The sequence below is a fragment of the Schistocerca serialis genome, chromosome 6 (genome assembly GCF_023864345.2).
Source record: "Schistocerca serialis cubense isolate TAMUIC-IGC-003099 chromosome 6, iqSchSeri2.2, whole genome shotgun sequence".
In the NCBI taxonomy this organism is placed as follows: Eukaryota; Metazoa; Arthropoda; class Insecta; order Orthoptera; family Acrididae; genus Schistocerca; species Schistocerca serialis.
Window position 1 is genome coordinate 452006845 of NC_064643.1, and position 15792 is coordinate 452022636.

The window sequence follows — 15792 nt, forward strand, 5'->3', positions numbered from 1 at the left end:
AGGGTGTGAAGTTCAAACGATTGTCAACTACATTCCATGAAATCCTCCTAAACAGTAGCTCAAAATACGGGGTCCAAGGAAAGCATATCCAATAGACCTGCTTACACAGGAAATGCATACTCCATCACCTGTCACGTTGGTGCAAAACTAGAGGATATTGATAAAGGACCCAAACACATCCATAGCAACACAGCTGGGAGAATAATTGAAAAAGTTTACAACTGGTTCACAGCCAACAATTGAATCCTTAATTTTGCAAAAACTCATATTATTCAGTGCCAAACAAATAAAAGTGACTCATAGGTATCAGAGTTAGATATCAATGGATACACACTGGATGAGGCTCAAAGTGTGAAGTCAGATAATAAACTGAGGTGGGCAGCAGCATGTTGATAGTCACTGTGTTGACCTGCAGACAGGACTACTAGCATACTTTGAAAACTTTCCTCAATTCTGTCTTACGGCATCTGGGACACTGTACCAACGTTGAAAAAATTATTTGCTCAACAGAGGTGTGCAAATAGAATATTGTGTAAAGTTGACAACAGAACATCTTGTAGCAGCCTCTTCAGTGACCTAGGGATTCTTACACTTATACAACAATACATATATCCCCAATGATATTTGGGGTTAATAACAAGAGCAAATTTAGAATGAACTCAGCAATCCATGATCAAAATACTAGAAGTAGAATTAATTTCCATCTATACTATGCATTCCTCTCTAGGTTTCAGAACAGAGTTTTGCTGCTGGACAAAAATATGCAAACAGCATGAGAAATACACAGTTTAACATAAATGCTAGCCAAGCCTGCAGCTTGTGTTGCTGTATTTGATCATGGATAGCACATATGCAATGTCCTCAATATGTTTCAAATGCCAGTCTTGGTCTGAACAGTGTCCTGTGTAGTTGTGAGTGCACTATTTCAGGGCTAAGTGAATCCAAACATGTGCAAATTGTTGGTGCTCGTATGGTAGGTGCTTTCACAAACAAGGTAGCCAAAGTGTTTGGTGTTTCAATAGGTGCTGTATCGAGGATTTATACAGCAAACAAGGAAAGTGGAAAAACATCACCTGGTAAATTAGAACACAAAAAAAGTGTTTGTTGAGTGATCCAGTATCATTGAAGAGGATTGTGACAAAAAATTGGAGAACAGCAGCTGCAAAAGCCATTGCAGAACTGAATGTTACACTTGCAAGCTCTGTCAGCTCCATAAGTAGGAAACTGCAAGGTGAACAGGAATTCCAAAACAACTCATCAGACACACGGATGCCAGTAACAGGAAAATGTGGTGTTTGAGTCATGAAACCTAGACGATGGAGCAATGGAAGAAATTTATTTGGTCAGATGAGTCTTGTTCCACACCGTTTCCGAATTCTGACCAAATTTACATCCCAAGAATGAAACATGGCGAAGATTCGGTGTGAATTTGGACAGCCATATAATCATATTCCATGGGCTCCATGGTTGCTCTGCAAGATCAGATTATGATTAAGGCGCACTGTGTGCCAATTTTGGCTGACCAGGTCCACCTCATGGTACAATACTTGTCCACCAATAGTGATTCTCCATTCCATGACGACAGGGTCCCTGTTAACAGAGCTCGTATAATCCAGGACTGGTTTTTTGAGCACAAGGATGAACTTTCCCATTTCTTCTGGGCACCACAGTCTCCACACATCAATATTATTCAGCCATTGAGGTCATCTTTGGAGAGAAGGGTGTGTGATCACTATCCAGCTCCATCATCATTACCTGAACTTCCCACTACTTGGCAGGAAGAAAGTTATGATATTCCCTATAAAATCATACAGTACCTGTAATTACCCATTGAGGTGACTGGATATTGTTTTGAAAGGCAATTGGTTTCCTACACCTTGTCAGACATGGTGATGCATTGTTTTCGAGGCGTTTCAATAGTCTTGTCCAACCCCTATATATTCTAGTGCAAAAGTCTATCAAAGGTTGCCGGTGGAGATCTGGATGGAGACTGAACATCCCTGCCCTGAATACTTCAACCCAATAATGTAAATTGTGGGTAATTCTAATACTTGTATTTAAGACAGATCATGACTATGCCAGTACACCCACAGCTGATGGTGGTCTGTATAAAGTTACATAAATGCTTTGCTTGATGTATTAAATAAAAACAGCAGCCAAGTAATAAGGTAGGAGGAATAGTGTTAGTTTCCTTTTCTTTTTTTCCCCCTCCCCAAAGTAACTTTTTCTTTTGACATACTTACATACAGTACTCTAGAAGCAAGTATCATTATCAATTTGAGTAGATTAGCACTAACCATAATTTGTTGCTAGTATACTTTACATCATTACCCAGCAGCAGTTGCTTCTGCTTGTCAATGTATAACTTTACTTTTCCACAGGCATGAAGGGCCCAGTTTCTTGTGGAACACAATAACTGCATGAATGAATTTGTATGTAGTGTGTGAGTACAACTGCTTACATGCCTCGGAGCACAACGTAATTAGGCTAACCTTGTCTTTGCAGTTCCTGTAACAGCAGTATATAGGGGTCTGTTGTGTATTCTCAGATTCCTCACTTTAAATCAGTTCTTGAAACATTTTAAGTGGCTTTTTCAAGTGTCTTCCAGATCAGATTCCTCAAAATTTCTGTGACCCTATCCTGTGGCTGTGGATCAAATTTGTGACCATTCATGCTGCCTCCCCCCCCCCCTCCCCCCTCCTATTTCTGTATGCATTCAATTGCCCCCCATTTCTATTTGGTACAGGTCCCATAAATTTGAGCAATAATCCAGGATGGGTCACACAAGCGTTTTGTAAGCAAACTTCTTTGAACAATAATTTTATTTTCTGAGCATCCTATCAATGAAGCAGTCTGCTGTATACTTTACATACAACTTAGCCTGTATGATCATTCCACTCCGTGTCCTCATAAATTACTACATCCAAGTATTTGTATGAATTCACTGATCTTATCTGTGAACAGTTTTATATTTCTGAACTTATAAAGCAAGTTGACAATTCATGCACCACATTGAAATCTTATCAAGAGATGACTAAATATTTGTACAGCTTTTCTCAAACAGTACTTCATTATAGATAACTGCATCATTTGCAAAAAGTCTGAGATTGCTAATTAACCTTGTCTGCCACATTATTTATGTGCGACATGAACAGTATGGTTCACAACATTTAAGGTGGAATCCAAAATTTTCGGGTCTGGTGCTGCCATCTGGAAAGTAGGAGTAGTAGATCTTTGCATAGCTAGGTGGCGAGAGCTGTATATCTGATGAGTCAGTGTGCAGAGTGGCATTCAGCTGGGAGGACACGTTGCGTGTCCACAGTGATTTCCGTAATACTCTGTGTTTGGTGAGTGGCGATTTTCCGATGGATCCGCGAACAGAACAGCGCATGTTTATCAAATTCTGTGTGAATCTTGGGAAAAGTGCTACGGAGACCCTTGCTATGATTCAACAAATGTTTGGGGGACAGAGCATGAGCCGTACGTGTGTGTTTGAGTGGCATGCTCGGTTCAGGGCCAGCCGTCCAGTCGTCAAAGATGATGCTCACACTGGATGGCCCATTAGCCACACAACGCCAGACATTGTTGCCAAACTCCAACAGACGCCGAACTATTCACGACCTTGCGGATGAAGTGAGTATTGGTTATGGAACATGTCAACGAATTTTGACTGATGGATTGGGTTTGCATCATGTCACCGCAAAATTCATGCCAAGGATCTCGACTGCCGATCAGAAGGCACAGCATGTTGAAGTGTGCATGGACCTTCGTCAGACCGCATCTGATGATCCAACCTTCTTATCACAGGTCATCACTGGCGACGAGAGCTGGATTTATGGTTATGAGCCAGAGAGAAAGCAACAATAATCCCAGTGGAAGAGCCTGGGCTCTCTAAGACCCAAAAAAGCGAGGCAGGTGAAGAGCAAAGTGAAGAGCATGATCATCATTTTCTTTGATACCAACGGAACTGCTCACAAAGAATTCATCCCACCCAACCAAACAGTGAATTCCACATGCTACTGTGACATTTTGCGATGGCTCCTTGAAAACGTGCGGTGATGACAGCCCAAACTTTGGCGTCAAGGGAACTGGCTGCTGCATCATGACAACATGCCCTGTCACACGTCCTTGCTCACCAAAAAACATGACTGTTGTACTAGCCATATTTGGCTCCTTGTGACTTCGCGCTGTTCCCAAAACGTAAAATGTCAGTTCGACATTCTAGAGAGGATTCAAGAAGCATTGCTGGCGGTGATAAACATCCTCAAAGAACAGGACTGATGGGAACTACTTCGAGGGTGATGGTGACCATTAGTCCAAAGGTAAGGTTTTCAACAGATGGCAGCACCAGTCCCGAAAATTTTGGATAGCACCTTGCACTTCCCTGGTGTGCATCTGGCTTTATGGGCAGTAGTTTTGAGGATCACTTCTGCTATCCTTCTTGTGGATAGGTGTGACCTGCACTTTCTTGTAAGCACTGTGCAAATTTTCTTGTTCAGTGGGTCCATGGTATATTATGGTTAAAAGAAGGCCTAACACAGCTACAGTTTCTGTAAAGAATCTGACAGGGTCTTACTGAGTTCTGGGAAACTTAATTAATTTGTTTATTCATCTGTTAGATGCTTCTAAACAACACAGACACTAATAATTCCTGTATCACTTATTTTTGCAATGATGTAAAAATTAAAATGGGGGAGGAGGGGTTACTTTTACATCTTCCTTTGTGATGGAATACTTGAAAATGGAATTTTTTGAGAAAGGTCTTTAAATAAGATTCTGCTATGGAAGTCCTTGATGGCTTCACACATTGCCCCTTTGATACCCAAACATATTTTATTTAGTATATCTACCTACAGCTCTATACTTCATTTTATTTATTTATATGTTTGTTAAAAATGCAGTGGTCATCAATTCTGTCTATTATTCTTATATCCTCACATAATGAACTGTGAAATGAAATTATCGTATGGCATTTATTGGCCAGAATATCCCCTTCAGGGTTCAGCCGCTGTATTGCAAGTCTTTTTAGTTGACACCACTTCAGCGACTTGTGTGTCAATGATGATGAAAATGATGATGAAGGACACTCAATACCCCATCCCCTGCCGGGAATCGAACCCAAGCCCCCTTGTGTGGTAGGCAGTAACACTACCGTTGCGCTACGGAGGTGGATATCAAGAACTGTTTTTCTCCAGCACTCCATCAAATACTTTCCTAAATGTGAGCCACAGCTCCTCCACACACTTCCTACCCAGGGCAAAATGTTTCATGATCCTCCTTGGTGCATATTTATCTAGTTTACTCTTTCTACTTATTCTAGTTGCTGTTTGTACTTTGATAATTAATTATTGTTGCTGCCATGACCTCATAGTTTCAAAAGGGATATCCTCACAGAGGTCAGGCCTGTCTTTTGCAATGAAGAGATCAATACACATTAGAATGGAACAGCTCATGGCAAAGATCTGAAAAAAAGTGACAATTGTGGTTTTTGACACCACTACTGCAGTGTGGATGCACAGAAGGCGATGTAGCACATCCACATGTTATCCTCATCCAATATGTAAACTGTTCCATTCCACTAGTATTTAATCAGTTCACTGAAACTTCACATTTACACTTCGTTGCCAGATAAGGGTAGAATGTATAACACATGAAGTTCTATTTTGCAAAGTATGACTCCATAAGTACTACATGTGTTAACATATGTTTCAAACAAATGTTTGGCTTTTTGACAAACAATATCTCATTCATGATTCATACGAAACTGCTGATCATAATGGTCTATTACCCAGTATTGTTTCCCAAAATTCTGCACCCTTTTGATTTCTTAACACTGATTGAGCATAAAAGAACAGTTTTACAGAGATATGACATTGACGAGTGGTAGACATGAAATATAATTTTTATTCAGTGTTAATTATCCGAGATTAAGTATCTCCTTCAATATTTTTCACTATCTGCAACCAGAAATGTAACTTTTAAATTGCAGGTATCCAGGAATGCATCTTGATAAGAAGAAGTTTTTAAGTCACATAGATACATCTTTGCAAAAAGGAGTGAAAAATTATGCAAATGAATGCCCAATGGAGTCCCTATCACCTTCTATACAGAATTCGTGGCCGAATTTGATCTTCCATAACATACTGCACATTCACAGCACAAAAAGAAAGTGTCCAATAATTGGAAAAAAGTGCAGGTCACACTCATAACACAGTAGAAATCTTACAAAAAAAATATTCCCAACACCAATGACATCAATTTGTCATAAAACTTTAAGGAATACTGTGAGCTCAAATGTAAAGAGGTAGCCCAAACAGATTATCATCTTCCATGCCACTGTGAAAACATCTCACACTTTTCAAATGTGACATCCTTAGTGCCATTTATCAAATCAATCAAATGGATGCAGATTTTCTGACTTCCAAAAAGCATTTGACTTTATATAAAGCCAATACTGATTAACAAAAATATCATCACATGGAGAATCAAATGTAATCTGTGAGGAACTAACAAGAATGTGAAAAAGATAGGTTACACTCACAGCATAGAGGTGGTGTTGAGTGGCTTACAGGCATACTAAAAGGAAGACTGCTACATAATAAAAGTTACTGAACTAAGTCCTTCATCAGCTATACATAAAATTTTGTTTGGATAGTAAGTGGAATGATCACATAGGCATAGTCATAAGTAAAGCAAGTGGCAAACCAGGTCACTGATTGGAAATTCAAGCAGTCTATGAAGTAGAGAGACCCATTCTAGAATACTGTTTACGTATGTGGGACCCACACTAAGTAGAGCTAACACAGTATATTGAAGATATGCAAAGGAGAAAAACACAAATAGTGACAGGTTTGTCTGACTCAATACAGTGTCACGGAAATGGTGAAAAGCCTGAACTGACAAACACTTTAAGAAAGATGCCAATAATTCTGCTGAAGCCTACTTACAAAGTTCCACAAAAAACAATATAAAGTGACAACTTTAGGGATATAGTACTGACCCCACATTACATATTGTGCCTGTAGGGACCACAAAGACATGGTTAGGCTATTTACAGCCCACAAACACATATTTAAGCAGTCACTAGTCCAATGCTCAACACATCTTATGAAACCACGACAACAAAAACCCATGATAATTTACGAATGTCTGATGAAATGTGCTTCCTTGCAATAGCACAGAAAGAGTGGAGACAAAACTTTGTATCATTATATGCTTCACTAAAACTTTTTTTCTCACAGTGAAGATAAGTTTTCCATTTGCCGCTGGACTCTGTATATTGCAACAATATCTATTAGCACTTAATGTTAAAATAAATTACAACCATAATTTCAAAATTTCCAGTGTGCAAAAAAAAAATCGACTTCACAGTCAAACATAATAATGTGCTATCTCAGAATTAATCATTCCAAATACAATGAAATCCAACAAAATTGACTATAGCTAATAGATACACAACAAAATAGGATTCACCATATTTCAGCACCTCCAAATCCTAGTTGTCTCCAAAGCAAAGCACTTAACAAACATCTCAGCAAATTTATTTTTGTGTACTGCTAAAGCATGCCTTACAACAAGTGAAATTTTTATTATACGAAACTGTTACTGACCAGCTGACTGGGTTTTTGCATCTAAATGGACTCAAATAATAGATCTCTTAAGAAACCATTGGTTACTTTTAAGTCATTTACAATACTCCACAACTAAATGACTACTTTATAATTCCATCATTCAGTAGACTACTAGAAAATTTCTGAAGCCATAAAAATACAGTATGACTGTGGCCATGTCATAACTTAGCTACTGCACCCATGAAGAACTGAAAATTCTCTGCGTTCTAACAATTATGGTTTAATTCACTGAGGTCCATAAATATGGTTTAATTCATTGAGGTCCATAAACCCCACAAGAAAGCAAATCATAGACACATATTTTGTACAGGGTATTAGCACTTAACTGTAAGTATACAGCTGAAAGCTATGGAACTCTTAGAGTTGCGATTACCAGGTAAGCAGTGGTTTTAAGCCAAGTGCATGGCTCAGCAATGTCACCTACGATTTCAGCTATAGGGAAAAGCTCTTGGGAAAGAAGTTCATTCGATAATAGCAGGGAGTTCTGGCATCAGTTAGGAGAATACCATTAGTTACAGGTCTGCAACTGAGGGTGATACAGGCACGTTGTTGAGAATGTTCCGAATACTTGTGCGAAGACTGTGTCATCCTCTTCACTGTATAATAGGCCCTCCAAACATTCTGTGGAACATTTTAATGCAGAGCTTGGAAAACTGCTCATTGGAGAGGAACTTCACATGCATGTATAACTGATGCAGCACTTCTCACTTAATCATATCACACATTGTTTGGTTTGTATATTAATACTTCTGCTAAGGGGCTAATTGACTTGCACGGTTAATTGCAAGAAGCAGTATCCATCCTATCCCAGTGGATTTCAATGGGTCTCCTTGGCCTTTAGTTAGGGTAAATTCATGTACAGGGCAGAGCTGCAGAGTAAGGGTGGTTACTGTTGAAACAGCTGCTAGCGAAACAACAACTTACAGCTTCAACAAAGCCTCAGATATTAAAGAAAATGCATTTACTGCCTTTCTTCAAGCATCATAGTCTCATTAATAAATAGTATGAACTACTTGCATCCATATAGTAAATTGACAGAGTAGATGGAATGTTAGTAGATTTGTTGTCCATATCAGAACTCTGCATGGAAATCACTGGTATGGAACAGATTCATCTTGAAGGGTTCAAGGTCATATTGCACTACTGTAGAACCAAACAATGGAAATTCCAGGTTGGAACGTGTTATCTCTACTGCAGAACCAGTAAGAAAAAAAGTGGGGTGGAAAAAAATGGAGTTAAGTACCACAGCCTACAGGTTAATGAATATTATGCTGAACAACTCTTTGAACACTATGTCACAATACTAGTTTGTTGTAAAGGCAAGCTTGCAAAAATGACAAAAAAATCTTGAATGTTATAAAGCAGCTAGAGGCAGGGGTCACAGAAGTGTCCGATTGTCCGATCCCAAGCGTCTTCTTTGACCCGTGACGTAAAGACGTTGTGGTGTGTGACGTCATGATGGCGCGGAGTTTGGTTTGCGAGTGTGGCGTATTTGTAGATGTCGTCATGTTGTGGTTTGTTGTGCCCTCTGGTGGTATGTTCAGGGTTTTCATTTGTGTGGTGTAATCGGCTCAGTTTGCTGTTGCTCATTATCGAGTATTGTTCGAGTGTGTTTGTAGTGGAATTCGTTTCAATGAGTTAACGATTTTGTGGTTTTGTGTGAAGGTTAATTTAGTGTTGTTCACTGTATGTCATGTGGTATTTTTATTAAATTTAATCAGTTGTTGTTTTTTGTTCAGGAATGGATATGACAGACAAAATTAACAGTGCGCGTCTGAGGGCTATGATGGGGAACACTCCTTTAGAACTCATTAAGTTTTTGCAGCTTTTCGGCTTAATTGCCGAGGTTGTCAAATGCTGCATTTGCGGCGAAGAAATGAAATTGGCTAAAGTTCCATCATCTCGGACCAGGGACAGTCGGAAAAACGACATTTGGCGTTCCATACGGCGCGGTACCTGGGTCGAGAAGTCTAGGTTGGGCATGCGCGAGATTATGCTGGTGACTTACTACTTTTGTTATAGATCGCTACACAGTTTTTGCGCACATGAAGCTGGTGTGAATGAGAGGAGTGTGTTTGATTGGCTTTCTTTTTGCCATGAAGTGTGTTCCAAGTTCATTAAGTACAGGGGTAAGCTGAGGGGGGGGGGGGGGGGGGGGGGGGGGGCATGGGGTTGTTGTGGAGGTGGAAGTCGCAGTTTGGGAAAAGGAAGTATGGGAGGGGTAAGTATGTGGTTGGTCTCTGGGTGTAGGGGGCTGTTGTTCCGGGGGGTGGCTGTTCTGAATGTGTTTTTAGGGTTGTGGAAGGGAGGTCTAAGGCCAAATTAGTGGGGTTAATTGAGGAGTACATAGAACCGGGGTCCACAGTAGTTTCAGCTGCATTTTCTTCATATAGGGGCTGGGGTGGGAGGGGATTCCATCATTTAGTAGCTAACCATAGCTTAGAGTCCAAAAATTATGAGACGCGGGCTTGCACCAATACGATAGAGGGGATGTGGGGGTTGTTAAGTCAGTTCTTGGGAGGGGGAAGAGGCGCTCTTCCAACCCTCAGTCTCATTTAGATAAGTACTGTTAGCAGAAGAGTGTCCCTGAGGGCTATTGTGTTTTTCGGGTTTTCTTATGGGCTGTCAGTAAAATGTATAGGCCAAAGTGGTTGGTTAGGGTGGTCTGGGTAGGTGGCTGGGTGGCTGCGGCTCAGGGTGGGGTGGGTGGTTTATTTTGTGTTAGTGTTTGTGAGGAGGAGGGGGGGGGAGTGTTGGTTTGTGTTTTAGCTGTGGATGATGTATTTTGTTGAGTTGTAGTGTGTTATTGAGATTTTTTTATGTTGCATTTGGTTTTTGTTTGTGGGTTTTTTATTTTGGGGTGAGAGTGGGAGGTTGGGTTGGTTGGGCGGGGGGGGGGGGGGGGGGAGGGGGGGAGGTGTGGGTGGGTTGGGTCTTTCTTTCGGTTGAATATTTTTTTGTTGGTTTGTGTGTGTGTGTGTGTGTGTGTGTGTGTGTGTGTGTTTGTGTGTGTGTGTGTACACGTGTGCGCACGTGCGTGCGGTGGCCAACCTAGTTTGTGGTGCTGGATCTGTCTTGTGGTAAGTTTTTATTGTTTTGTTTTCGGTTTATGTGTTGTGTGTTGGGGTCTAGGGAAGTGTTTCATTGAAATGTGTGGCTGTGAAGGTTGGTATTGGTATTGGGAGATGTGTTTGAGTTACATAGGTCAAGGGAAGTGTTTGATCCCAATTTAAAGGATCGGGAGCTGCCGTAGAGCTATATAGGTCAAGGGAAGTGTTTGATCCCAATGTGTGGCGGTGTATTGGGAGATGGGATCTGGAGCTGCTGTTGAGCTATGTAGGTCAAGGGAAGTGATCGATCCCAATGTGGCGGTGTATGTTGGTATTTGTATTGGGAGATGGGATCCAGAGCTGGTGTACAGCTATATAGGTCAAGGGAAGTGTCTGATTCCAGGTGATATTGTGTTTAGTGGTATTTGGGGAGTTTCGTGATGTCATCTTTTTTCGTCGTTTTGCGTGGCTTTGTGTGGGGGTGGGTGTCTAAATTTGATTATATTTAGTTTGTCCCCACCCAAAAAACTCCTATTTCCCTCGCTTGTCCCGTTGGTGTCATTAGGCTTTTTGTGGAACATGTGTGGGTTCGTTTTTCGATGTATTTTCGTCCTCATAATGTGTACGTAATGAATTTATATGCGCCATATTGGAATCGTGGTTTATGGTCGTTTCCGCTATATTTGTGATGTCATGGGTCAAAGCAGACGGGCGGGATCGGACGCTTCCGTGTTTCCAGAGGCAGTTTTAATAAGGCTATGCTCACTTAAGTGGGTAAACACTGTTTACGAAAACTTTAATGCTGATTTACTGTCAGACAGTTCTAGCTACTAAGGACACCTAGTGCTTCTGACGTCCAGTTTTGAATTATTTGTCACAGTAAAATTCTCCAAGACAAATGCAAGGCAAAGTGCAACAGCCACCACAATTTGTTTTTACATGTAACAATCTTCAGTGTCTGCTTCTCTCTGCATCTTCAGTGATTTAGACATAAAACCAATAAACAATGTTTATTGACCATGGTAGTCAAATATTAACAACGCAAATCTACTGGTGTCAGCTAGGGATCATAGGAGAAAAGATTTGTATTAAAAAACAAAAATAATGACTTCTTCACTATGTTTCGATTGAAACTGAGAAACAACAAAGGGAAGATATTCATAAAGCAGCCAGTTGCAAGATTTAACTCTCTCTTAAACCTGTTTCTATAGCTCTTTCAGTCTTGTTTGTCTATGACTCACTTTGTGAATGAATTGAATATATCTTAATAACACCCATCTATAAAACTAGAAATAGGCAATCTACCTTCAAAAGCATACCCATTTCACTCCTTACAGTTTTCCATATTTTTAAGAGGCCTACGACAGAATATTAACTCATAACTGGGCAGAACACTTTAAAGTACTTTTCAGTTTGGCTTTTGTAATAGTATTCCAAACAAAGCATGCAAACACTGAATGTAAATCTACAGATAATTTTATAAAAAACAGTGGCTATTGTATTTTTTTAAATTTTTTTTTAAGCTAGATACAATTACCAGTTTCTTTATGTTAGATGGAGCTTGTTAAACACCTTAGCACAATACTACATTGCTCCACATTGAAATGTGGACAAGGGGGCACAAAATCTACAAGAAAATTATATATGGGTATTGTATTGTGACTGTGTAGATAAAAGTTCAGTTGAAACTGATCTGTACTGACAGCAAGAAAACTCACTGAGTAGTAAATGTACTGGGTAGTGAGTAATAATTCTGAGCTCCTTTAACTCTTCTGTGAGACGTTTCATTACCAGCTTCACGCAATATTCATAAAGCTAAACAGATGCTTTATTTACCTTAGGTGCACAGCCCCAGAAGACAACAAAGAGTAAAAATATGCAATAAAAGGAACACGAAGAGCATCCAATGAGGCAGGCAGAAGCTGCATCATACAAGACTACTTCTACACAGATCACAATGGTAAGCAAAGTACATATTTTGACAAAGAAACACCTACAGCTTTTATTTTCTTGGTGTCATAGCTCTCCTACACTACTTTAATTTGAGGTTCCGGTAGTAATTTGAAACCCAACAACCCCAGCCTATCCAAGTTATTTATTGGCAGGTTACACCAAGTGAGTTGCATAACCATTTCTTGCAAGAACAAATTCACTTTAATGCAGATCACTTTTATTTAAAAATATCCTTACTGGGTATGGAGAGCAGCTGAGTGTTTGCTACTTCCCTCAGTTATTATTTTAATATTTCAACTCAGAGAAATATCTCACCAAGATGGGCTAAACAGAATATTGTTCTGCAACACTGCAATACCAGAATTATCTCAGAAGTGCAGACATGTGATTATCTACAGTATTATTTATTATTATTATTGCCCCCCCCCCCCTCCCCCCAGCAATGTGCCAAAAATGCAAACAATCCTACCATAAGAACCAGGTACACCGTAAACGCACTTTAGCCTTGAATTCTGTAACAAAAGCTGTCAAGAATATGATTCTGACAAATTTCAGTCAGTTTAAAAAATCTTATTCCCTCAGTTATTTAATGTATTTTATTACGGATGCTACTTATGAATAAAATACTTCAGAAATGTCACTTACATTTATTTTCTTTGCCAAAAAGTTTTTCATGTTAAAGTCAAATTTCTTAATTACTACTACTGTGCTTAATCATCTAAATGACTGCAATGGTTCACTCAGCAGTTCTTTTTCTAAACTGTATTAGTCTGCACCACACATCTAGCAATCAAATAAATACAAACCTTAGTATTTGCTGGTATTCTTTGAACGTGTACTAACGCCAGTTTGCGACTGGTTCCATCACTCTTTGTAAGACCAGCAAAAAATATTTGACACCATCCATCACCACACACTAATACCAAAGCATTTTTTCCGCAGTTGAAAAGATCACCAACACAAACTGCTGTTATCATACCCAAACCGTTAATTGTCTGCCATTTCTTTTCTGCTTTAAAAATTGATAAATTACCGTCAGTGCTTCCAAGAATTAGTTCATGATGGCCATCATTATCAACATCTCCCAGTGTCATAGCATTTGGAAAAACGTTACCAGATAACTCAAATTCTAAGCGATTAACAAAACAAACAGCTCTCATGTTACTACTAGGGTTGACTTCTCTCTACTGTAACTGACGCTAGTGGCCGCACAAAATTATTGTTTGAAAGCGTATTACTTCAGTCCTAGTGGCTTTCGTCCCTCAGGAATGTCATGCTTCAGATTCTGCCAACGATGTGGTGGCCACACTATGTGAGATGCCTTCGCTGTTACTAAACCTACTGATATGGGACCAAAGGAATTTGAATCCAAAGAATGACCTGTATGATCACCCTCTACCCAACAATGTCCTTCGGGGATCGTAACGTAAGGTTTCTTATACCCTAACGTCTTAATCACGTCACCTTCAATACCAACAACCCTTTTAATTATCTTCTGATCTGGATCCTTGGGCGAAATTAGTGAAATAATTTCGCCTCTGGCAATATTATAGGTTCTAACTGCCCACCTATTGAGGAAAACATAGTCCACTTCATCACAATTAGGGTTTAATGAAGGCTGCATCGAAATTCCTTCGACTCTTGCAACATAACCCACCGAGTCGAAAAGTGTAATTCCAACAGGAATTCCGAATAAAACAGATCGCAAGATCAAACGTAGTTTCATATGAGATATTTAAAACGGCAGCAAAATAAAAAATAGCCTAAAATGAAATAATATGGTACAAGTATGATGCCATAAATCACAGAGAAAATAAAAATTCAAAATCTTTCAAAAAACGGACTGCAAAAATTAAAGCCTTTAGCTGAAACCCATTTTTCCATAAATTTATTTAATGACGTCACTTAAGTTAACACTTGTGACCATCACATTTATCACAGCTAGTCAGCTAATGTTTACATGGCCATTTTGAATCCCCACAATCCACATTATCCACCATGCACTGGTAACATTGCCCCACTTAAATTCCCACGAACTAGGAGAACCACACAAAACTTCTCTGCTGCAAAAAAATTTGCGAATTCGAAAGATGAACCACACTATTGAAACAATGATCAGAACTAGTGTTTATATTTCACTGTATCAAACAATTTTGTCCTAGACGCACAACCAACAACACCAATGAAATTTTTGAAGAATTTTGTAGAGACGTTCGTAAAAGAACTTCTTGCTACTGGTTAATAAGTTAATTGCAGTTGTCCCGTCCATCAGCTTTGTCTGTTTAGTATTACGTCGCGGCGTGTTGCTATATTTCAATATCTATTCCAGGGGTTTGTTGTCAGCTGACTACGCACAACAACACATTTTCCTAGGTTCTCACCTTTGAGATTCTCACGTTGTTTTCACGCGTTAACAACTCCGATCGCGACTATAATGGCCTACATATTTCAGATATTTAAGGCAAACAATTGTTTTTATTCTGTACATTAATTTCCAAATACTTAAAAGTTTTCCTTTAAATGTAATCAGCTAAATTATTGTAATAATGTGCATATATTTATTTGTTTGCTAGTAATCTGTGTTACGTCCTTTCTGTATGTTCAATAACACCTGTACAACCTGTGCGGTATTATAAAATGAACTAAAAAATAAATAATTCAACAGTGCAATATCTCATTTTTGCTACCTACCTGCTGCTTACTCAACAATTGTATTCTGTAGTCAGTGTAGCAAGTTCGTACGCCTTTAATATGGCTTCTTCTTGTGTCATGCGTGGATATCGTGTAAAAATAACGCTTATAAACTAGTGTGACAGATGATGTATTTGTCTAATTTTACGTCAGCAGTCTCCATAGAAGCGACACCTTAGGGCACTAAATAGTAGTCGAACTATTTTGCTCAAGACCCAATACTGACAATGTGGAGCGGCAGCTCGGGTCACATACTGTATGTAGAGTCTGCTCAGGATACGGTGGCCGATGTGCAGTGACCAATTTTCGTCCAAAGCGCTGGGCGAGATTATTCATTTGTTCGGAAGGTGAGGCCAAGATTATTTGCCCGTTTTCGGCCGATCGGCTACACGCGGCGATGACAGAATCAACCCTTCAATCTTTCTCAAACGAGTCTACAGAAAATAATTGTTTCAGTTTCATGGAGA

General features: G+C 39.5%; 2 protein-coding genes across 3 annotated transcripts in view; both read right to left on the minus strand.

Moving 5' to 3' along the window:
- The window catches only part of LOC126483679 (KICSTOR complex protein ITFG2-like), a 50056-nt gene extending 36262 nt beyond the window's left edge, over nucleotides 1-13794 (minus strand). Inside the window, exon 1 of one of the 2 annotated variants that reach the window (XM_050106759.1) lies at nucleotides 13441-13794. In XM_050106759.1, the coding sequence (XP_049962716.1) occupies nucleotides 13441-13794 (354 nt within the window). Of the gene's footprint in view, nucleotides 1-1502; nucleotides 1683-13440 lie in introns of those variants that run through there. The other variant, XM_050106760.1, reaches the window with a different exon arrangement.
- A 74-nt stretch (nucleotides 13795-13868) lies between these two features.
- LOC126483680 (mitochondrial inner membrane protease subunit 2) lies at nucleotides 13869-14662 on the minus strand. Its single transcript, XM_050106761.1, has one exon. The coding sequence runs from the start codon at nucleotides 14358-14360 to the stop codon at nucleotides 13869-13871; it is 492 nt and encodes a 163-aa protein (XP_049962718.1). The 5' UTR covers nucleotides 14361-14662.
- Between the last annotated feature and the right edge of the window lie 1130 nt (nucleotides 14663-15792).

What these genes read in the sequence shown, in the direction of transcription:
- LOC126483680 (XM_050106761.1), bottom strand. Translation starts at nt 14,360, where the DNA reads ATGAAACTACGTTTGATCTTGCGATCTGTTTTATTCGGAATTCCTGTT.